General features: G+C 32.8%; 3 protein-coding genes across 3 annotated transcripts; all 3 read right to left on the minus strand.

The window, feature by feature from the left end:
* Positions 1–4,907: 4,907 nt before the first annotated feature.
* LOC131076368 (uncharacterized) lies at positions 4,908–10,381 on the minus strand. The gene is made up of 11 exons (XM_058013509.2): positions 9,196–10,381; positions 9,037–9,102; positions 8,829–8,947; positions 8,563–8,745; positions 8,246–8,338; positions 7,430–8,143; positions 6,945–7,341; positions 6,753–6,842; positions 6,281–6,436; positions 5,877–6,154; positions 4,908–5,763 (listed from the first exon to the last, which is right to left on the minus strand). Exons 1-11 carry the CDS (start codon positions 10,379–10,381, stop codon positions 5,047–5,049), a joined length of 3,999 nt encoding a protein of 1,332 aa, XP_057869492.2. The 3' UTR covers positions 4,908–5,046.
* A 16-nt stretch (positions 10,382–10,397) lies between these two features.
* LOC131856699 (uncharacterized) lies at positions 10,398–10,997 on the minus strand. Its single transcript, XM_059208582.1, has one exon. It carries the CDS (start codon positions 10,995–10,997, stop codon positions 10,398–10,400), a length of 600 nt encoding a protein of 199 aa, XP_059064565.1.
* On the minus strand, positions 10,976–12,508 carry LOC131857170 (uncharacterized). The gene is made up of 2 exons (XM_059209353.1): positions 12,147–12,508; positions 10,976–12,046 (listed from the first exon to the last, which is right to left on the minus strand). The coding sequence occupies exons 1-2, from the start codon at positions 12,421–12,423 to the stop codon at positions 10,998–11,000; spliced, it is 1,326 nt and encodes a 441-aa protein (XP_059065336.1). The 5' UTR covers positions 12,424–12,508; the 3' UTR covers positions 10,976–10,997.
* Positions 12,509–25,328: the final 12,820 nt, after the last annotated feature.

Below are 25,328 nucleotides of genomic sequence, written 5' to 3' on the forward strand. Positions count from 1 at the left end.
AGCACTCAACATTTCACATTGATCTTAAGGAGATTTCATATCAGTCACATCAGTTTGGAGAGATTACTTCAAACATTCATTTGTCATGATTTTTGTCCTTGGGACATGATAGATGCAAATCTTCATAGTTTGGGATTAGCGATATTGTCTGGAGAGGAGGCTGGTGCTATCTTGAAGTCTTGGAGGTGAAATCGAATTGAATTGTAGACTTATATCAAGTTGGTGTAGACTTCACTTAGTCCATGATTTGGCTTATTCCTCATTGTTGATGCACCAAATTACACATTGGTGGGCAGCGATTTCAGTTTAGGAGCAAGGTGATCTTATTGAGACATTTTTTAATGAGCTTTGGTGTCAAAATAATCCAAAATTTGGTGGTTTGATCAAACGGACCTGTGCATAGAAGAAACCCATCTATTTGGGTGATATCTCCTTGTATGAGCCTTAAAACTTGTCATTTAGTGAGGCGCTTCAGTCTAGAATTATAACTGGTTCATAAGGAGGCAAATTTGTTACATCCCACTTGTGCCCTAGTGATTTTGTGCAGTATTTTCATCCTGACTCTTGATACATGTTAACCCTAGTGCATTTTGATATACTCGTATGATGTATGATGTGCCTAGTTTTTATGCTTTAAATGATGGATTTGTTCAGATGATTATGCATATGTGAATAATGATGATTATTTTTTCTATGCAAAATTTATGTACTTTGATTTAGTAAAATGAGGAATTTCAGTTAGCAATATGATATCATGTTTCACTTTTATCAGAGTTTATAAATTGTCAGAACTGAACAAGATTTGATCTAACCAATTTCCGTGGGCCAAGTGTATGCAGGAGACCACCGTCCCCACCAAAAGGAGGGAAAGTATCATCAGGTCGGGAGGTGAAAGAATGGAAGAACTCAATGTCATTCGAAAACCCTAGCCTAAGCCAGGTAAACCTAGGTGGATCTTGTTGGACTTTGATTAGCCAGTGTGTCAGTTAACCGGTAGGTCGGTGCATAGAATCTGAGGTTGTCATTTCTTGAAATAATTATTAATTATTAGTATTAATAAATTATTTCATCGTTTATTAATTAAGTTGACTGGACTAATATTACCTTTTAATATATATGTTTAAGTATATGTATATATACATAACTGACATATCTTATACAAGTACCTAGGTACGGTAGCACGTATACCTGATCGTATACGTACTATCACAGTCAGATATTCATATGAAGTATAGGTCACGTATATATAAATATAAATAAATATGTATTATTAAATTTAATTAAAAATTATCTGGCAAGTTTTATTTTAATAAAATAAATTATTTTATTTGGCCAATTTTAATTGGCAACTCAATGATTAAATAGATGTAATTATTTCTTTCATAGTATTGAAAGAAATAAGACTTAAATAAAACTTTTAAATCTTATTAATGTAACCCATTACATAAATTCTATTTAATGGAGAAAGCCTTATAGTTTATTGGGCTGGTTGGAATGTAATAAGAGCAAAAAGATTATAGTAAAATAAACCTATTATATCACCATCTTTCGTTTGGAGTTGTCGGGTAAAGAAAGAAACAAAGGAAATAAATTAAAAGACTTCACGCACCATTATATATGATGGTGGAAAATTTTTTTTGCATCTTTTGGTTTTGGATGAAAATGAAAGGGCTTTGGATGAAAATGAAAGGCAGCCATGGGAAATGGAAGCATGCCCTGCATGACTCCTTGGGAGTTTTGGAAAATCCGCCTAGTATTAGGGCGTGGGTTTTGGACAGCGTGGGTTATAAAAGCCAAAGGATAGAGAGGAAAAAGGGGATTATTATTATCTACAGCATATTTTTCTTCTGGAATGAAAGGGAACAAGGGTTTCAGCTGGGCATTTCAGTGGTTCCAGCTTGTGGTTTCTGCATGGAAAATTGGTTTCAGAACTTCATAATCCACCAGGTCACGTTGCCTTCTTAGACCTGCGATATTAACTTATCTCTTGCTGTTATTTTCCTAATTTTCGAAGTATAATGGAAGGAATTCATAGATATTTTAGTCGTATGTAAATGGCTAGGTATTTAAGAGAATTTCATGGCATTTTAGATGGGTTGAAAACTCTTCTGCACTTTTACTATGTATATTAGTTTCTGTTTCTATTTTTAGTAGGAAATAACCAGTCTGATGTAATGTTGTGTATTTTGCTAAGGCTTATTGGAGATTGAAATTGGAAAGTAGATATGCGTATTTCATTACCATTATTCTGCTATTAAATTTAGTGTTAACTTTGTTCCTGGAATGTAAGGAGAGGGTTAACGTATTTCAAGGTATATTATATTTTGTGTTATCCTCGTGAGAAGAAGTATGATATGTATACATATGAATTGTATATATATATATATATATATATATATATATATATGTAAATATATATGCATATATGTCGTACTTCTGGAAAATTCTCTCCTACCTCCTAAATCTGGTGTTAAAGCAAGCAAAAGAATTCTGAATCTACCCTACTGATTTGGGGTAAAGGGGCTTGACTATTTCACAAAATAAATGAGGGAGGGTAATATGTCTTATCTTGTTTTTCTATATCATGAAAAGTAGAGAAGATTGTGAAAAAATTTGTGTTATCCTCGTAGGAAGGTTGGGTAGAAAATCTAAACTTATGTAAATTGTTTCTGTTTGCTGTCTTACACCAGATTCATACAGATTTATATTTATATATGTACACACATGTATATTAGTATACTTAAGATATATATGTATGTGCATGTATGGATATAATAGGTGGTTTTTGAAATAAATGATTGAATGTATTTAATCCCTTACTGTTTTTAAGAAAAATGGGTTAATGTATAAGTCTCTAAAAAAGAGCAGTCCATTTTATATCAATTATAAAAAAAATTGGGCCTGCTAGTTTGTATCATTGTTTTCCTTCAGACAAAGTAAATAAGGGTAGATGTAGTGTTTATACATACTTCAAATAAATACAATCTGTATAGATACGTGCATATGCATGGGTGTATGTGTATGTAAGCATGGAGATATAACACTTCATACCGATGTGATTGTAGTAAGTGTTTTTCGAACCCTTAAATTTCGTAACCTGCTGAATACGATCATACCAGCAGCATCCCTTGGTTTTAGATTTGAAAACCTGCAAGGTCTCGTGTTTAGAAGACTATCGATACCTTATTGAGCTTCCTTAGATTTTTTTAAATGGATCAATCCGAACAACAGTGTCAAACACACTTTTTGAGATTACCCTCTTGAGCTTAGTTGAACTCCTAGAACCTAGACTTATTGCCGAGAAGGGTGAGATCATTGACAGTGCAAAGACTCATGCTTACAGTGTAAAACCTTGGCCAAGGTGGTGCTGCGTAATGCATGCACTAGTCTAATCTTTAGCACCAAATACAACCTTAGTCAGAGCATCATACTAGTAGGGGGTTACCCTTAGTGTATGACCGATTAAGTGCGTAGGTCCTAACACCAAGTCTCAGATGGCATTGAGTTCTCGTATTCCTTTACCTTCCTGTGAAGGGCCGGGCCAGTCCAGAAGGATATGGCATGGGGGACTAGATGGTTCGTGGTTGGGTGGAAAAGTGCCCTAATGATACTTTCCCTCCTCACCAATATCATAATAGAGTTTGAAGTCCAGAATTTAGCATCAGTTTAAAAGTACTCTCTAAACCCTATTCTCTCTTTCATTTCATGCAAGTTAATTAGTTCTTAAATATTTCATGTATGCTTAATTTATAGTTTATATTCACTTAACCTTTCGGTATCGTTATTCATTTTCTTTTGTTTGTATTTATATATATATATATATATATATATATATATATATATTTCCATCTTGCTATGCTTATGTTAATGGCTCTTTTTGCAATGTTTAGATTATTTGAATTTAATTTTCTTTCAAATTTCTGCATGTTACAAAATTGGAGGGGTTCTTGGCAGATTACATCAACAACTTAGTCATCTTTGATGCAGCAGCATGGCCGAACTATGGAGGGGTTCGATTAGACATTGTGTGGACCTCAACATGATGGATATTGCTTGATTCTTCATCACCTCAATAAGGCCATCCATATTAGGTTCTTTAGATCCTACAATCTCTTGTAATTTTTAGTTGATGTGTATTAAGTTTCTAAACGCCATAAGTCCTCAGAAAATCTGAGACATAATTTTGTTATCACTCCATAAGATGATGTTGTAATGGCACATTGAGTTTGCATTTAATTGAGTTTGAAGTACTCTGGTGGTTGCATATTATGTAATCAGTTTCTAAGGTTGCATACCATCTATTTGACAAAATGTCAGTCCATAGTTATTCATGATTGTGAGCTTTAATTGTCATTGCTTGTTGTCTATACATTACTTGGTCATCACACTTCACTTTCAAGTTAGTTATGAATGACCTACATTAAAATTTAGTGTTCAATGTCCCCATACCAAACTAAAATTAAGACCAACAAGTAGAACACTTGTTAGACAAGTGTTTGACAGAATTTCTAATCTAAGAAAATTAGAGGTTTATATCAGAATTGACAAGCGACACTACAAAATTGAATTGTACACTTTTTTAATACAGATCAATAAAAAGAAAAGAAGAAGATATTTATAAATTATATAAAATAAAAAATAAATTTAGACAATAAAAATCTTATTCAAATTTTTTGATTGTCATATGATTGATTAAGTTAATGAAAAAATTCAATGCAATAGATGCATAAATATCATCCTATTGAAAAAGATTAAAAATATTTTTTTTGTCTTTATAAAATTATAACAGGAAAAATATCTACCTATTATTATAAAATCATAGAATTAAAAATATCTATTTATTATTAAAAAATATAATCTTGTTTAAAGGACACATTTCAATACTCCATTGGCTGGCAATAAATTCATGTAGAAAAGGAGATTAATTTAAATTAGCTACAACTGCTTTCACAAATTGCAACTTGTTTCTCTTTAAACCAAGTTCTCAACTATCATATATGCGCTCAATGTAGAGGTAGGCTATTATAGTGGCCGCTTCTTCAAATATCAATGATCTTTAAAACTCAAACTAGTGTTTACAATCCCTAGCTTTCTACTTCCATCTTCTATATCTGCAACTCTCCTCTGAGGCAATGGCCATGGGAGATGCCCAGCCACACAGTAGAATCTAAACCTTTGGAAAGCTTGTATACCATCCATTGACACATCATACCTTTTTAATGCGAACTTCAATTTCCTCCAACTTTCTAACTTCAATTTCTTTTCCTCGGGGCTCTTCTCATTCCATCGGACCTGTCGTTGCTTGACTATGGAATCCACCTGCTCTTTCAGTTCTGCTTGCAGCTTCTCCATTCTATCCAACTGCTCTTGCAGCTTCCCAAATCTATCCAATTTATCTGTCATTTCCATCTTTAGGGAACTCACCGCAAGTTCATAGTTTGATGCTTCAGAATAATTTCTAGCTTCAAAGGCATCTCCTTGGGGCTCCGCTGGTGCAATCAGCTGACTTTTAGAAGCTTCCAATTTTGATGGTTCCGAGTTGCTACTTTCAGGATCCTCGTTGTTCTTAGAAATTCCCTCCTCTTTCTTGTCTACTTCCAATTTTTGTGCATTTGTATCTTTGATTAAAGAATTATCCAAAGCTTTGTCCTTTTCACTGTTATCTTCTGCAATAATGCATCTTTCATTTCTTATAAAATGATCTACAATCTTTCGGAGTGAAGGTTTTCCTTCATCTTCAAGAGCACGAAGCCTGTCCCAATTCTACAAAAAGAACAGTGATAACATAGATTATATTAAAGACATGTACATACATATACACGCAATTTGACATGAAATCGATATAGTTGTGTATGAGATATGGCATAGATACACACCTCTATAAGGATATTTATATTTTCCTCCCACTCCCAACAAATGAATATCCATGTTATCAACTGAACCTGCCACCCATCCAAATGTTTGGCTTCATTATTTATCAGAAAGATATTCCACAAAAGCCGATGGTAGTTCAAGAGGCGCTTCCACTCTCGAGGTAATTTTCTGAAATCCGTAGCCATTTTTTGAAAATAATCAAATACAATTTTCTCCCCTTTACTGTACGTCATGAACAGCAGCTGCCTTATAGGAATGAAGTCGCTTGAACTTTTATCACCTGAATCAGCAGGTTGCATATTTATTTGGAGTATAAAGTTTAACTAGACTTGAGATATCATTAATTCTCATCATTTGAATTATTAGATTGTAATTCAATTTATATTCTGATTGTGTCTATTATCACCTTTATCCATGTTTGCTTCTTGTGGAGCTTTTGTTCCATGGTTGGTTTGAATGTGACCAGTTTTGGAAAGATTGATGCACTTCATACTTGCGGCAACCTTCATTACTGTTTGCCATAAGGTTTGAATGGGACCCATTTGTTTCGAGTTACTATCACCTATCAATAAATTGAAAATGCAATTGTTAGTCGCAGATAGGAAAAATCAAATTTATCTAATGAACTTAAGTATTTCTTGTCATAGCATATTTGTCCTGAAATTTTCTTTTGTTTAAAACCATCGAAGAAAATGACAGCTCTCATGTTAAATGAAAAAATTAGAAATATAGAGACAAATTGCTAGATAACAGGTGGGAAAATTATGTTGCTAACAACCATAAACTGGATGTGAATTATAGAACTTTAAATTAGAATTGCAATGCAGTCTTGATATGAAGATATTGTGAATATGTATAGTGATAGTTACTTGTTTCACCTGCATTCTGCACAGTTATCGCAACCTCTTTTGAAACACCTGTTTGTGTTCCTGGTAGATTTTCTCCTGTCTCTACTGAAGTACCACCACCTATTTAGAAAAACAGCGTCTATAAGATTTTCCATGTCTAAATTAGATATAAAATCTCTTTGCAATTTTATTTTTTGTTTCATATCCTAACCTAGATCTTACCTGAAGTAGGAGTCACCAAGCCAAGTATCTTTGTAAAGTCAGGTTTATATCCCCGAAACCGTTCAAGAGAAAATAAAGCATTGTATTCTATTTCTATTTCTGCTACGGAATCATCTTCTTCAACTGCTTCTGATTGTGTTTGGCTTGCTGACTTTTGTTTTTGGAAAACTCCCAAGTGTTGGTCCAAAAACTTCTTTGATTGCACTTCACTGGAATCAGGGAGGTCTAATGGCAGTTGTATTATTTTTTGTAAGTACATATTTGCCAACTTCTTGTTTTGTTTTGAGGATTTGTCTCCATACTTTTTCATTATAGCCCGTTGGAGTATGGTTTTATCCATGCCGAGAATGACATTGATTTTGCAGATTGCTAATACAAGATTAATAGCCGACAAAACCTGTATAGAATTAAAAATTGTATTAGCACACTTTCAGTTGCATTAAAAATTAAAAATTGAATTGAAAATAAACTACTAGTAAACTTACCTGAAGAATGACAGATTCTTGACACCTGTCAAGATCATCGACAAATAAAACTATTCTTAGATTAGCACTTGGTATTGAACTAGCCAAGATATCTCCACGGTTTTGACAAGATAGCAATGAAATAATACAGGACTGTGTCATGCAATGCCATATGTAGGAAGCAACACTGCACAGGGAATATGGTTTTTTGCTAATTTCCTCTTTCAAGAAATTTATATCAGATATGACCCTTTCTTGATAACCAAGCTTTTCTGCATGGTCGGGAAGTTTTATATAGTTCATTAATTGAACACTCACAGGATTTACAGTACTCATCTCTTTCTTTACCAGAGTCCAGACCATAATTATTATAGTGAGAGGCAAAGATGAATATTTTATCTCAATTGAATCTTTGAACTTGTATTTATCTAGCACAAGCCATAAAATCCATGTAAATGAAATGGCCAATAGAGCTGCAAGGAGGCATGGAAAGATAATCTCAATCCAAATAACCTGTTTCTGCTTTAGCCAAGTATTTCTCAAACACGTGCTCAACCACTGGGCATCTGTCATTATTCCTTCCATTTCTTTTGTGATTTCCACTGCGATGCCTGCTAATGCTTCTAATTCGTTCCTGTATTTCCATGCATTGTATTGCACAGTTAAAATAGCGGGGACACTTCCCTCTATTGGAGAATCAACTTCTGACTTTGATTGTTCATCTTTTGATTCGAACTGTGAATATGAAATTTAGATTAAAATTAATATTCGAACTAAAGTTATCATAAATGAGGATGTTGATAACAAAATCAAATACAATTAATCGAAGAGAAGTACCATGTAACTGCTTTCCATAGCAGCTAGCGATTTATATATATTATGATATTTAGCATCGTACTGGTTTAAACACTTGCGAACTGAGTCTTTTTCCTGCTCAACAAGCATCCGCATTGAACATTGAGAAACATAGAGTTAGTCGAAAAGAAAACGTTTTATTATGTTCAAGATTTTAATTTTACGTTCTCGTTTGCGGCATTGTTTTGTTATTAAAATTAAGATACCATTTAATAATCTTTTTCTTCATCGTCGAGACTCGAGAATAACCTTTTTTGCAGTTTCAAAATAAATAAATAACCAACAATTTTTTTTTATACATTTTCGTCATTGTTGAGCAAGTCCACCGTTTTCTTGATTTGTTGATATTTGTTTTGGCCCTTTGCTGATCGTTCCAAATTTTGAATGCCCGGAAAACTCGAACTTGTCATCACTGAGCTGGTCATTTCGGATGGCAATAATAATGCCAGTTGTGCAGCTGTCTTCAACAAAATGCCTTCTGTCTATATTCAACAGAAATGAACTCAACTTTAGTCTAAACGTATAAAAGAATTGACTCAATTTGGACTTATGATTTAAAATTTACCTGTAACATGAGGCTCGATTTACCCATGCCCCAACTACCAGAGATACCCACTGTAATAGGAGGTTTTAAATAAGGGTTCAAAAACAATGCCGCAAGACCATATGCAAAGTCTCTTCTTCCTGTAAAAATAGGAATAACTACCTACATAAGCTCAGAAAACATTTTACCATTCTTTTTTATTTAGAAAAGAAAACGGATTGTATTTTACCCAGATAGTCAGATATGGCTGGCTGATAGTTTCCTTGTTCTACAATACTCTGAATTTGCTTACATACTGCAGACAACCAAGCGCACAATGATAACAAAATATCTGGTGTCATATATATTTATATGAAGTCGTAGAATGTTCCAAAGTTTAATGGAATACCTGTCTCAACATTATCTCTCTCTTTTTTATTTTTTAAACCTTGTAACCAGTTTTGGTCCTGGATGTCGCCGATTCGAGCATCCCTTGTAAGCAATTCTTTGGTCATCTCAACATCACCAAGACACGCAGCTGTCCTTAACAGATTGTTTTCCTTCCCTATCTTTTTAGTGAAATGCTCCTTTTGTTGTAAGAGAAAGTTCTTAAGTGGAGAATCGCCTAGATGCTCGTCTGCAGTGCCTAACCCTGCAGCAGAGGCCCACAGAAAAAGCAATTTCTTTTCATCGGACCCACAATTCTTTAACAGCAATTCAGCCACTGCCTTTGCTTGGCCTTCCGATTTGTTCTGCGCAAGACAATGAAGTGCCGTTCGTCCATCACTATCTCTTTCCAGTAATGGTTGAGCTCCCCAATGTAACAAAACTATGACCGTATCAGCATGTCCCTCTTTAGCGGCTTTATGAAGCGCCGTCTGTCCAAGGATGTCTGGTGTCCTCACATATACTTTAGGATTATCTGACCACTGGAGAAGGGCATCCGTGATATACAATCTACCCGTTGAAGCAGCGACATGTAGTAATGTCTGCCTGCTGTTGTCAGTTACAGATTCTCTCCTGCTCCAGTCAATTATGGATTCTATACTTCCCATAAGAGGTAGAGAGAGAATGATATTTTGATTATCCTGGTTGCCTCCTTTAACCACCTCATAGACAAGGCCACGTCCACCTGCATCTTTGATTTGTAGCTTGTCTCTATTTAATTCACAAAAATGCTCACAGAGGCGTTCGTGTCCTTTCATAGCTGCAAGAGAGAGAGCCGTTTGATCTTTATCATCTAGTTTATTTGCCCATTTTTCTTTCTCTTCTTTGCTTGTACATTTGGCGAGCATTAACTCAGTTACCTTAAATGCATTGTAGTCATTTTCACACATAGAAGCGTGGTGCAAAGCTGTTTGACCCTGATCGTCGCAAGCACGTGGATCTGCTCCTTTCTCCAACAGTCTTTCCACAATTTCTAAATTTCCCTCAGAGGCAGATTCACGCAAAAGCCTGGGAGAGTTCACCTTATGAATATAAGTCTCTAATGGTTGTTGAGAAACGGACAATAGCTTCACCATTAGCTTTATGTTATATTTCTTAACGGCCATATCAAGAGGGCTCGCCCCATCTTGGTCTTTACAAGTAACCATCTTCGCTAGGTCAAGATTAGAGACAGGTTCTTTCTGCACTGCATCGCTGTCGCCTACCCCCAATCAGCAAATCGACAATGCCTTCATTACCTCTCTCAACTGCGTAGTGGAGAGGGAGGCGCCTTTGACCATCAAGGACATCCGTCTTTCCCCCGTATTGAAGAACCGTTTCGCACACGCTCACATCAGCAGCACGACACGCACAGTGAAGAGCAGTCATTCCTTCTTTATTTGACAAATTGACAAGTTCTTCTTTTGACTGACATTCGTGGAAAAGACGTCTTATAATTTCTATTCTATCAGCCCCTGTACCATTAACTGCATAGTGTAGGGAAAGGCAGCCTTTATCGTCACGAACGTCCAGCTTTCCCCCGAATTTAAGAACCATATTACACACGCTTATATCAGCATCACGACAAGCCCAATGAAGAGCAGTCATTCCTTCGTCATCTGCTGCATTGAAGACCTGTTCGTTTGAACGACATTTGTCGAAGAGACTTCTCAAAACTTTTTCTCTCTCATTAGAGCCTTTAGCACTACCAACTTCCATACAGTGGAGGGGGAGGCGGCCTCTTTTGTCTTGAACTTCCGGCCTTCCGCCGTATTGAAGAACCATCTAACACATGTCTAAATCACCATAACAACACGCCAAATGAAGAGCACTCTTTCCTTCTTCGTTTTTTGCATTGGCGAACTCTTCTTTTGAAGGACATTTGTCAAAAAGATTTCTCAAAATCTCGTTACTTCTACACTGCTCGATAGCATATCTTGGAGCCATATTCTGTTGCTCTGGGCCAAGATTCGCTTGTGGCTGGGCGCCCCAATCTAATACCTTGTTCACCAATAAGCTATCTTCATTCTTCGCTGCATAGATTAAAATCTTGTTGAGGACAGGATAATCTCCAGATGCATCGTAGTGGTAGAAAGATCGATTTTTCAGTTTATCTTTGAAACGTTGCCTACCATCACCTGCTGTATCTTTCCATGCCCGTGCTAGAATCCCCTCTCCCTCATCTTTCTCATATTCAAGGACATAATGGATTATGGCGGTTGACATAATGAAATCCTTTTGACTTCTTGCCTGAAACATTTCAGTGCCCAAATCTTTGACCAGTAAAGCAAAGCATATATGTACAATGCTTGCTACAACATTAGAGTAGATGTAGTACCACAAGAAATTCCAGATATTTGATGTGTCTTCTTTAGAGGCAAAATCCTGAAACCAATTCACTTCTGAGCATTGCTCTATTGTGTCAATGGTAAATCCATCTACCATTTCTAGAAACGTTTGCCCCAGGATCTTCTTATGCTTCCCACTGAACTTGTCCCAACACGACTTTCCCATGCTAACCATCACTTCTTTAACCGAATCTTTAGAAAGTGCTCTGGTATCCACTTTCTGACTAGCAAGTCCCTCTTCGCCCAGTATTCTGCCCAAGCTACATATCATTTTGTTCATCTCTACAAATGTCGTCTTATTGCTGAAAGATATGTTCCCTTCTCTCACATATACTGGGTTAAAAGTATCTCCTCTTTCCCAACAGTTGAGAAGCCAGTACACAACTTCGTAATTCCAGTCATACGCACACAAAAGTAGTGCAACTTGTCTTCGTTTGAGGGTGAGTGCAAAATCTGAGTATATGCTCCTTGCGGAATCCGAATTACCTATAGAACATTTTGTCACACAAATTGAGTGCAATATAACATGCTCACTAGTTTGAACGCAAGTTGAATTTAGTGTAAGATATGTTAAAAAAGGATGTACCTGAGCTGTTGCTTAGTGATGGCTGAATTTGAATAACAAGCATGTGTCCCAAATTTCTTCTGAAGTCATCTCCGATTCGGAGGCCACCACGTCCCCGGCTTATCCAGCCGTCAAGAAGACGTGCTTTTTGTCGTCCCTTGAGAAGACCCTGTTGTTTTATCATTTCAAGGTTGTCATTTGCTTCCTGAGAAGTAGCTAAACGCCAGCCTGGTTGAGTGCAGTAGCTCCTCTCAACCACATCCATCCTGCAAGGTGCGGCCTGTATTTCTGAAGTCATCGGGACCTCAGCCAATGATCAATGCCTTAAACACAATTGATTTACCACATTAGCCAATTCATCATGCAATCTCAAATAATGAGAATGCGATAATCTACTCGAACCGCGTTTCACAAATACAGAACTTATTTGAGCAAAGCCAAAATTTGTAGGCTTCTTCACATACGTATGAAGACGTGTAACCTACAACATAAAAAAATGCAACGAGTTATTTTCCTTTTTGAAAAGTGTGTTAAAGTGTGTCAAATTGATTAGGAAGGATCATGCTTAATACAATTAATCTTACCAAAAAATTGTATAATTCCTAAATTTAAAAATAATATAATTAAACAATATTTTTTATCACATAAAAATGAAATTTCAAATAAAGTAAGCTTGTATCAAATGGAGGTGTAATAGTTACATCAACCCTAATATATGATAAGAGCATCTAAAAATTATATATATATATATATATATATATATATATATATATATATATATATATATATATATATATATATATATATATATATATATATATATATATATATATATATATATCAAACAATAAAAGAATAATAATTGGTTTAAAGTTTAAGGTTAGTTTAAGGTTATATGGTTTAAGGTTACTTTCTTTTTTATTATCTGTTGTTTAAGTTGCTATATGGACAAGATTGTTTTCAATCTTTTGTTATTCTATAGATGTAGGTGGTTTTTGTTTTTGATAATTAAGATAGGAAATATTATTGAAATAATACATATAAAACAATTTGAAGTTATTTAGTGATTTGTTTCTCTATGATTCATCATCAGGATTTGAAGTTAGACATTAATTCATGATTATATAATGACATTTACAAATAGAATTCTTCCCATTGTTCGTTCAATTAGCAAAAAAATGTTGTCCAGCTAACAAATAGAAGTAAATATTCTCCAACAACAAGAAAATAACTCAAATAATTCAAACCTTACATGAAACTCAAATTTAACAATTAAATTAGATTATTTATAATTTGTTAATATTTAAAAGATTAATAATAATTAAATTTACTTTTTAAATCCACCTAATGTTAATAAAGACCATTATAATTGAAATTCATTACCACCTACAATAAAGGTTTCAATGAAAGGAAAATTATAAGGAGGCGCAAACTTCCTATTAAGGGAGATGAAAAGGTAAGTTAAATCACTTCTTAAACTTTTAACGTATTAAACAATTCATACTTGAAGCCTACTAAATATCTCTCCACATGGAGAAAGTTGCATATAAGTACGGTACCTGTTGGGGTTATTATAGCCAATAAGTAACCACTTGTCACTGTAAATAACTTTATCTCACCAACTAAACATTTAAAAACAAATGCAGTAATCTTTAACCCCGAAATCTATTGCCTGCCAAAAGTTTAATAAAACCGACTCACATGAGAACATGAGACACTTCTACGCCCACGTAGTAAAAGTTTATCGGTTAATAAATTTCTTAAATTTATTTTTAAATTAAATATTAAACAATTTAGAATTTGAATAATTTTTTTTGAAAAAAATTGACATTAATTGCTTTTACACAATTTAATTATTTTATAAATAAATAAAAGTAGAAAACATTGATTATAAGTTAGAAGTTAAGTTAGATAATAATAAAAACATATATTGTTAGATGTATTATAATTTAATATATTGGGATATTTACTACAATATTAAAAAACATTATGAACTATTATATCCTTTCATTATATTTAATATTACTAAATAAACAAAATCAATTAAATATAAGTGGCTCTATATATATGATATCAGTTTGATAATTTGATTGTGATACACTAATTGAGACTATAATTAAGCACAAGATGAAATAGAAACAAGACTTAGTGAGGTTGTATGACTACTATGTGAACTTCAACTAATAACACACTAACATAGAGGACTTGTATACTAAAAACTAGGAGTATATTATTAATCAAAAAGTCAAGATGATACATTGGTATTAAAATTGATATAGCAATTGTACCTCATTTTTCTAAGATCCTATCTATGATAGATTTATGTGTCTTGCACCTAGAAAACCCATTCATCTTCGAATATCTGAAGTGAGAAAAAAATGCTAGTGATAAAGCTTGTTATTGTAAACGAATTGAAGTTCAATACTTCCTTGAATCATAGTCAACATTCAATAAAAAAGTTAATTATGAAATTAATTTAATAAGACTAAATATTATGATGTTCATGTAGATAGAAATGTCATTATGAACATGTCAAATAAAGGAGATAGATGTGTTTAGAATCTATTATTTCAATGGGATGTGTTACCAATTAAAATGGCCTAAGGATGATTCAATTAAATATAAAATGTGAACACTTTTGCATTCACGCATAAAGGTTGAATCAAACAATTCTAGAGAGAGCTAAGAAAATGTTTTGTAATCCAGGTTTGGGCAAAAAAATTTGGACAAGGGAAAAGAAAAAAAAAAACAACGATTTTTTTGATCAATCAAGGTCGGTCATCTCGATTGGATTTTGACTTTCTAGAAGAGAGATAGTTGGGAAAATCAATTTCCTACAATGATCTACGGGTCTTTAGCTGCAAAGCATTTGCTTACATCCCCAAGAACAAGAGAACGAAATTGGATCCCATATCTAAGCGGTGTATCTTTATTGGCTATGGACAGAGCAATATGATTTCCTGTTGTGGGATCACAAATAGTTCGTAGCACGGATGTCATATTTAGTGAATAAGTGTTCCCAGGGTTGCAGACATATAGGAGGCAACCAAAAGAATATATATTTTTATTTATCTCTCAAATGACAATACTACTCCTCACAATAAAACTCACACTTCGCAGCCCCATATCACTTCCTCATCCTCTGTTCAAAGAGTCTTACAAAATTTGGGAGGCTTCCATCCCACTCAGGTTATTTCCCTGCATCCTATTGAACGATTTGAGAGACAATTTCATTCCACACAACCTTCTCATGATTGCATCTGCCTTTTCTCTGCTGTTAATGTGCCCTTCTCGGTACGGTCTGTGCGTGGAGGTATTTCCACGCAACCTCCTCACGGCTTGCAACTGCCACCAAACATTGGTGTGAGGGATAATGTTATTGCGCAGCCTCCGAATCATGAAAGAAATTCCTACGCAGGGCTTTCAAATACACATTCACGGGCTGTTGGTGGAATTCATAGTATGCAGCCTCCACCATACTTTTTCCTGCCGGGGCTTCCTCTACACCAGCCGCTCCCTATCAAAAATGTGCGGTTGTGGGGTGTGGTCGGTGGTGTCCTACCCGTTGGGTCTGCAATGGATCCCATTTCCGGTGAGAATGTGGAGAAGCGCAGAGCTGGGGTTCGTTAGAGAGCTTTTCTCCTTAATTCTATCACAGATAAGGGTGGAAGTGAACATCATGCCTTGAAATTTGCATATGGATGACTCTACTGAGGAGAAAGGGGTCGTTGGATTGGGTGAGTCGAAGGGTTAACAATTTGTATGCTCAGTTCAGATCTGTTGTTGACGGCTTAAATCACACATTAAGTTTTGATCTCGAATTTAAAAGTGTGAAATATTTAGAAATGACTGACATGGAATTTAAGACTGACTGGTAAACTGCAATATAACATTTTGATAAAAGTAATATATGTATACATGTTGCTGCTAGATGTTACGGGGTCTTAATGGTGTCTTCGTGCACCCCAAACTTATTGTTTTTTTGGGCTTGCTTCTGCTTTCTGGGCATTTCTATGGAGTTGCACAATGCAGATAATGTATCTTTCATCATTATCAATAGACATAAGGAACAACCCCAAAACCGGCTAATTATTAAAATAACATACACATATATTTAATCTATTTTGTTTAAAGTGATAAGGCCTCATCACTATCAACGTCGCTTAAAATTATTTTAATAATGAGCTATCTTAACTTTAATAGAAAAAGAAAAAAGAATTTTGTCATTGCAATCAGCCATTCTTGTTGAAGGAACAAATATTTTCCAACTTCAGACTATTGACCTTGAGGAAATATAAAAAGTAAAAATTAATTATGAGAAATACAAATTATAGATGGGAATATGCATTTAACTATATAATGATTACCACTGAGCTGATAATTGAAAATTCAAGACGTTAAGCGCCACGAATAAATGATTACAGATATGGCTGTAGAATACTGTGAAAACTGCATAAGTGAAACGGGTCCTATAATGCTTTATGTTTGGATACAATGAATATACAGTGTAATAACGTTATGATAAATACCATCTGAGATTACAGTTAGGCGGGCCCAGCGAAAACAATTTAATATTTATTAAGTCTACATTATAATAGGGTAAATATTACATTATAATAGGGAAAATATTACTTTATAAACTGTTCGATCTGTGGATGTAATTAAAATTTCATCCAAGCGATTTTATTTTTCAAATAATTTTCGTTTTATTATCTGGCCATCGGAGCGAGCAAGTTTGTTCAAATAATTTAATAACTAGTTAAAAGTAAGAATTAAAAGTCATTACTAACTACAAGTACTAATAAGAACACATTATATTGATAAAAATAAATACAAATATAAAACTATATTGATAACACTACTCTTTATGCAAAACAAAGTTATGAATATATTGTGTACCGGCCGGATGATGACTGCTGCGCTGAATGGAGATGTTAATTGAGTAGCACTACCAAATGCTTGCAGATATGATTGAAGAAGAATAACCCCAAAAACTGTAACAAGTAAATGAAATGTTGGTGCAAAGATATAATGCACCAACTGCCCTGACCTTAGTTTGCTCTGACCGGGAATACATTTATTTATATGCACTGTAAGAGAATGTAATGATGAACAGCGCGCTCATCTGAGAATAAAGTAAAGTAAAGGCGGGGACCATCTAAAACAATTTTGATGTACATCCACGTGAATTCCATTCTTCAAACTACTTTAATATTTGTTCTGAACGCGTCTTTAAAAAGTATAATTTAATTTTTCACCTCAACTTTATAATGTGATGGAATTTCAGTTAGATCGAGTTTAATTAACCTATGATGTGGGTGATTAAGGTGAAAGATAAATAAACTTGGTTTTTCTCTTTAAAAAATAATTTTTAATATATATATATATATAGATTTGATGTTTGAAGATATTAATTTTGAATTTAGTATTATTATTTTATAAAAGTAAATGTTAAAAAGATTCTTCTAGTTCATTACATTATTATGTCTAGAGGTATCTATAATGACATATAAATATTCTTAAATAAAAAATTGATTTTGAATAAATTTGAAGTATAGATTATTTTTAACGAGTATTCGGCTACATGTCCTTGTTGACAACTAATAAACATGCAAGACGATTATGTGATATCTTTGGACATTATTTTACGTATTTTTATAAATATACTAGTATATAAAATATGTTTTTATAAAATCATAACATGGAAAATATTTATAAACTAAATTGTTGGTACTATCAAATATAAAATAGTCTTATAATTAAAAAAAAAATCATTAATCTAATAGAGACATGCATAATTCTATACTGTTATGTTTCAGATTCATAAACTCTATCATATATATTTACAAATAATATATATATATATATATATAGTATTATTACTTTCTTTTCATTTATAATCTTCAACTTATACTAATTTTAATTTAACTATTAATATCAAGTTATTACCTAAAATAATTGTAAAAAGCAGTTATTTCATATACAATTTTATAAAACTAATTATTTCAAAAAAAATTATATAATTTTAAATAGCCATCAAATACAAAAACGATTAGAAAAATATTCCAATTATATTAAATAGCATAATTAAATATAACATTTTATTTGCTTAATAACACGCTGTTAAAATGGACAAGAATAACACTATGTCGGCATGGTACTTTGCTACGAAGTTCCACATTTTTCATTAGTGAAATGGTAATTTGCTTTTACTTTTTCTTTACGCGTTTTTCGAGAGATGAAATTTAAAAAGTTAAAATTAAAACAAACCATGCGTACCGTTTACTCCGATTTGATTCCTTGCTTAACGCTGAGTGCAGCAATTTTTCGACATGATAGAAAGGGGAATAAACATGTTTATAAAGTAATTATTTAAGTAGCAATTGCACCTTGGTGTGCAATGGGTACGCCAAAAAAGTGTGGAAGGTCAATTCAATATTTTTTTGTCTATTTTTTTGCATACATTTGTGTAATACATGAGATCAATCGGTAGATCCTTTAGAAAATGATGTTGTTTGTGCAAAAATGGTCTCAATGGAGAACTGCTAGCTTTAAATCAACTATGTATCCACTTAGAGGGATCCAAATATGATCTAAACAAAACCTTGAATTGGGAAGATAATTAGGCTTCATTGCCAATAAAATTGTGTTATGTTTGCAAGAGGGACACATATATAAAGGGAGAGATAGAAAGACAAAGTTAGAGATAGGAAGTGATATAGAGAGAGATGAAGGTGGAGGAAGAGATCTAGGTATTTAGATAGATAGAGAGATAACAAGATAGACATAAAGGGAGAGATGGAAGAAGAACTATTAAGAGATGGAGATAGAGAGGCAAAGAGATATAGATATAGAGGTCTAGGAAGATGGAAAGGATGAGAGAGAGGGAAAGGTATGGATTGATAGAGAGAGGGAAGATTATGGTCTATTGTTTGCATACATTTGTGTAGTTCATTAGGTGAATTGGTAGGCCATTTACCAAATGACATTGTTTGTGTAAAATAGGTCTCAATGAATAAGTGATAGCTTCATATCAACTATGTTGCCACTTACAAGGATCCAAACATGACAAAAACAAAACATCTAAATTAGAAAGATAAGAAGGTTCCATCTTCCATATTATGTTAGCAAGAGGGAGAGGGGAGATATATCCAGATAAAAATACATAGAGATATAGCGGTGGAAGAGTGTGGGAAAGATGGATAAGGAGATAGAGATAGAGATAGAGATAGAGATAGAGATAGAGATATAGATGAAGATAGATGAAAATGGAGATAAAGATGAAGATGGAGAGTGAGAGGGAGAGAGAGAGAGGAGAGGAGAGCGGGATGCATATATATGAAAATAAATATATAGAGAGGGAGAAAGAGGGAGAGATAGAAGAAGAAATATGGAGAGAGCGATAGAGAGAGACAAAAAGATATAGATGTAGAAGTGAGAGGGAGAGGAGAGGAGAGGAGAGCAGGATGCATATATATGAAAATAAATATATAGAGAGGGAGAGAGAGGGAGAGATAGAAGAAGAAATATGGAGAGAGCAATAGAGAGAGACAAAAAGATATAGATGTAGAAGTATGGAGTGTGTGTTTGTAGGAGACATGCGAAAAGAGAGAGTGGTAAGGAGGTAGAGATAAAGAGGAAGGTATAGATGGAGTTGGAGATAAGGGAGAGGGGGAGTGATATAAAAAGAGGGAGATAGAAATAGGTAGAGAGGACCACAAAGAGAGATAGGGAGATAGAGGTAGAGAGATATAGATAGAAAGAGAGTGGTGATAGAGAGAAATAGAAAGATAAAAATAGGAGAGGTAGATATTATTACATATAGATAAAGAGAGGGAGGGAGATATTGGGAGATAGAGATAAAGACTCAACAAGAGTTGGATAGAAACAAGGCAAAAAAGACAAGTAATTGAGATAAGTATACAGGGAGAGATAGAGAGGGGAAAGATAAAGAGATATGGAGAGAAGGATAGAGAGGAAGAAAAATATATAAAAATAGATAGAGTGGAAGGAAAGAGAAGCAAATAGATATGGAAGGAAGTGATAGGGATATAAAGAGGGAGGGATGGGGGTAAAAAGGAAAGTTGGAGGGATAGATGTAACTTGGGAAAGATAGTGGGGTGTGAGAGAGAAATATATAAAGAGTGAGACATGGAAGGGGAGATGAAGAGGGAGAGGGAGTTGAATGGAGATAGAAAGAGAGAGACAATGAGAAGGGGAGATGGGGAGATATAAAGGTAAAGATGCAAGAAGTGATAAATAGAGGTATAGATAGAGACAGGAATATAAAGAGAGTAAGAGAAATGGAGAGAGAGAGAGAGAGAGAGAGAGAGAGAGAGAGAGAGAGAGAGAGAGAGAGAGAGAGAGAGAGAGAGAGAGAGAGAGAGAGAGAGAGGGGGGGGGGGGGATCAATAATATGAGGTAAAGGAGATAATAGAGATGAGTAATCTAGAGAGGGAGGGAAGGAGAAACACAAAGTCTATGTGTTTGAGTGAGGAGATATAAAAGTAGAAAAAGAGAGGGAGAAACACAGAGTGTGTGTGAGTGTGATATATTAGGTGATAAAGATAGAAAGGGAGAGAGAGGAAGAGAAATAGAGAGATGATAGTAGAGAAGTAGAGATATATAGAAAGTTTGAACGATAATTAGACAAGGGGAGAGACATGATAGAATGGAGATAGAAAGAGGGAGACAATGAGAGGGGATATGGGGAGATAGAAAGGTAAAATATAAGACATGTGTGTGTGTGTGTGTGTGTGTGTGTGTGTGTGTGTGTGTGTGTGTGTGTGTGAGAGAGAGAGAGAGAGAGAGAGAGAGAGAGAGAGAGAGAGAGAGAGAGAGAGAGAGAGAGAGAGAGAGAGATCAAAAGTTAGTCTCTTCATTCTATAATTTTTAATTTAGATTTCTTAGTTTGAAATGTACTCTATTATATAAATTAAAATTCAAAATATAATTATTTTACATTGATTAATATTTTAATAAGATAATAATTAAAGTAAATACAAAATGAAATTTCAAATACTAACAAAAATAATAAATATTAAACTTATTAAATTAATAAATAATAGAAAAAGGTAAAAGTAATTTTTAAATTTATTATAATTGAAATATCGATAACATTATATAAATTAAAGTAAAAATTTGAATAATTAAAGATTAAATTAATTCTAATAAACTTAAATTATTATTTGTAATTTCATAAAAATATAAACAATTAAAAAAATCCAATTTAAATATAAATTAAAAATTACTATAAAAAATTAAATGCAAAGTTAAAATATATTGAAATCTAAATATTAATAAAATAATAATTTTAAAAATTAATAGTTAATATAAAAATATTAAATTAATCAATAATTTAAAATATGTATTTTCATTGAAAACATACTATCTACGTATGCATAAAAAAATTAAAGAAGTTTCATTTAATATATATTAACATTAATTATTTATATAAATATATTATATTGATTAAAATAAATTAAAAATATAATAATATTAAATTTTTTGAATATATAATTGTTTACTATTTGTACTATATATACATATATACATAGTATAAAATAAATAAATTAAAAAAGTTTTTTACGTTAGTGAGCATAGATATTTTTTAAAAACACTACATATGTTGGAGTTAATGCCCAGTCAGCATAGATATATTAAAAAAAAATACGTGTTTTGCACGAAACTCTTAACCAATGACATTGAAAACTGGTGATGTCATGTCAAATGAAGGGTTGGGTAATTCAGAAATTAAAACAATCAATACCCAAAAAACTGTTAATAGTTTTGCGAATATTTGACAAAAAAGTGGTAAGGACAGAATGAACGGTTTGTATTTTTCCAATCGTCTTGCACCGTTACAGATGCAATGTCAATCGTAGATGGACTCTGACAGCTCGTCCATTTCATATAATGCACGCCTTCGGTGTAATTAAAAATAATAATAATAAAACTACTCCCCAACAAATAATAATTGTGCGGGGGCACAGGTAAAACGTATCTGATGGCTATAAAAGCTCCAATGGTCTTGCATGTCCTTTGGTGAAGGTGGACCATTGATTTTTAATATCAGCAAGTGCATCTCAAATAAGGGAACACCTTCGGCGTAATTATTGTACTAAGTATTTTGAGTTAAAAAAAAAAAAGTTTAAATGAATATTTAAATTAATATAGAATGGTTTTGGATAGTTTTAAATGAGATGAAAATGTTTTATTGTGATTATAATTTTGTTGTTAATTTAAAAAATCTATTATTCAAGTTGTAAGAATGATGTTCCAAAAAATTAAAATTAAAATTAATTGTGTTTAAGGCTAATTCTGCTGTTAAGCAGATAATTAGCAGCAGAGAGAGAGAGAATATGTATTGGAAAATGTTGCCACAAGAGAATGGTGACTGTGATGAAGAAAGGTGGAAGATTTTGTCATATAAATTAGGAAGACTTGAAACCATCCTTGAAGAAACGTTTTCTTAAATGACTAAAAAAGGCAGGTTTATGATTTTTTTTGGGATAAAAAGTACTGCTGCAGTCCCCATTTAGGACTGCATATTGTTTTGGGAAAAAAAAAAAAGTTATAGGGCTGGAAGCTAGAGATGGAATTTGTAGGGTTATAGAAATCATATTTGTTTGCAATTGAATATTTGTGCAATATTTTATGTCATTGTTTGAATAATTATTTATAAATTGATTGTAGTTGTTATGTTGATATGAGCATAGTTACATTCAAATTTTGTGAGGTTCATTCATTGAAAGAAGAATAATAATGTTCATGGCTTGTTCATTAGAATATAATGGTCATCAATAGCATTAAAGCGAGGTCTAATAATTTTTTTTATAATTTCAATGCATTTTGCTAGATAATGAATTCTAATAATAAGATTTAAAAAAAAAATAGACACATACAAAACATTGTTAGCTCTCAATGTTTACAACATAATAGGTAAATTACAATTTCTATTCGCAATGCTCATTGTTAATGATTAAGATTCAGGTTTAGTTTTCACGTGCTAATAGTTGTTGCATTTAAAGTAAGTTGTGTTGAATAGTGAATTACATTTATTACTTGACAATTTATCAATAGAGCAAGTAGGATAATGATTGATACTTAAGAAAAATATAAATTTGAAATGCTATTTGCATCTTGCTAGCATCTATATTCGTAGTCCAACGAAAAACTAATTTTCTTGAGTTGAAGTCACAAAAAATGTCTTGAAAGAATTATAATCTTATAAAATTTTATAGAATTCAGAATTTGAATTGGTTAGTAAATTGTACCAAATTGAAAACCTATTCATATAGAATATTCGCAAGGCATTTAAATAAGTTAAGATTGTTATGAAGGATCAAGAATACAATACTCTAGTGACATTCGATTTATATGAGATAAGGAATATTTTAAAATTAATGGTGAATTGTGTTGCTTAGTTTTATATGAGATAAGGAATATTTTTTTGTGATGTATATTTTGTTATTTTAAAAATCTATTGTCAAAATTTGTAATAACGAGAATCCAAAATGTTTAAATGTGAATTGGGTTGTTAGGCTAAAAGCTACATCACTAACCCTACCTTCCATGGAAATTTGATCTTATATTGACAAGCATGAATTTTGTGTCTTCCTTCAAAAACATGTTTTCTTGTACATATCTGAATTGTTTGGTGTTTAAAATCATAAGAAGGCTTACTATCAAGTAGAGGAATTCATGACAACTCGTGATTGTAGTCTAACCCTAAGTAGTAATCCAATATCATTTCAAACAAGATTGTAGACAATCCACATAAAATTAAAATGCATGGATATATTTCATAAACTAATAGCTCTAGATGCAAATGACTTAATGCATAGAAAATGGTGTTTCTAATCATGTTTACATTAGTTAAGTTTGTGCTATTATCATTGAGAATAAAAATAAAAAATAAATGATAATGATGATCATTCTTCTCAACAAGGTTTTGCGTAAGAGCTTGCTAGCTGAGGTAATGTTGAGAATCATATAAAACTAGCACATATTAGCATATTTTTTTAATCAACAAGTTATTTGGGTTAGAGATTTTGCAAACCTTTTTGTCACAAGTGAGATCTTGCAAGCGTATTTAACAAATTTGGCAAGCGGTCATAACTAATATTCTAGCCTTATTTAACATAAAATTAATGAGGAAATCAGCTCTTCTAGGATTGCAATGCTCACAAAATATAATCTCATAAAATTTTTGTTAATGCATCCTTTTATTTATTTGGAGGATTAGATGTGAACCAATCTTTCCTAACACTTTTCTTCTAATCAAAGCAATTATTCATGGGTTACTTTCTGATATTATTTTGCAAGAGAGAGTGCTTGCTAAAATCTTGAAAAAAAAGCACAGTATTAGTTTAGAGATCCAAATTCAATTATCTAGCATACAATCCCAACTGGCGGTTCTAGCTATAGAGCACAATGGGCCTCTACTTAAGAAGTTTAACAACATTACAAAAGAGCTTGTTCTTTGCACTCTATGTGCTATTAGTTTATGAAACCTATCCATGCATTTGAATTTTATGTGACTTGTCTACAATCTTGTTTGAAATGATATTGGATTATTGCTTAGGGTTAGACTACAATCACGAGTTGTCATGAACTCCTCCACTATGAGGGTATATAAGATTTTGCATAAGAGCTTGTTAGCTTAACCAGTGTTTAGAATCTAATACAGCGAGTACATATGACCATATTTTTTTGATCAACATATTATCTAGGTTAGAGACCTTGCAATTTTTTTGTCTAATACATCTATGATCCATCTTTTGTCCATTACCATACTTTCCTCTATCCTGTATTATCATCTTCGAAAAATTCCTATTCTAAAACCATGAAAACCAAAATAAGGTAATGATGATGGATAAACTTGTCTCCTCATATACATACATACAGACATACATATATGATGTTGAGCGTATATATGATTTTGAATTTAATATTATTTTACAAATATAAATGTTAAGAAGATTTGTGTAACTAATTATATTTTACACAAGCTATTTGTTTCTAATAGACAAACTTTTAGTTGTATACTATTCAATATAATAATTAGATTTATTTTTAAATCTATACATTCATCATAAACAATAGAAATTTTTAAATAATATTATTACATAATTTCCAACCTTTTTTAATCTTAATCTAACAATTACTATCCATGTATACACCTAATATAATTATAAAATA

The sequence above is a fragment of the Cryptomeria japonica genome, chromosome 7 (genome assembly GCF_030272615.1).
Source record: "Cryptomeria japonica chromosome 7, Sugi_1.0, whole genome shotgun sequence".
Classification (NCBI taxonomy): domain Eukaryota; kingdom Viridiplantae; phylum Streptophyta; class Pinopsida; order Cupressales; family Cupressaceae; genus Cryptomeria; species Cryptomeria japonica.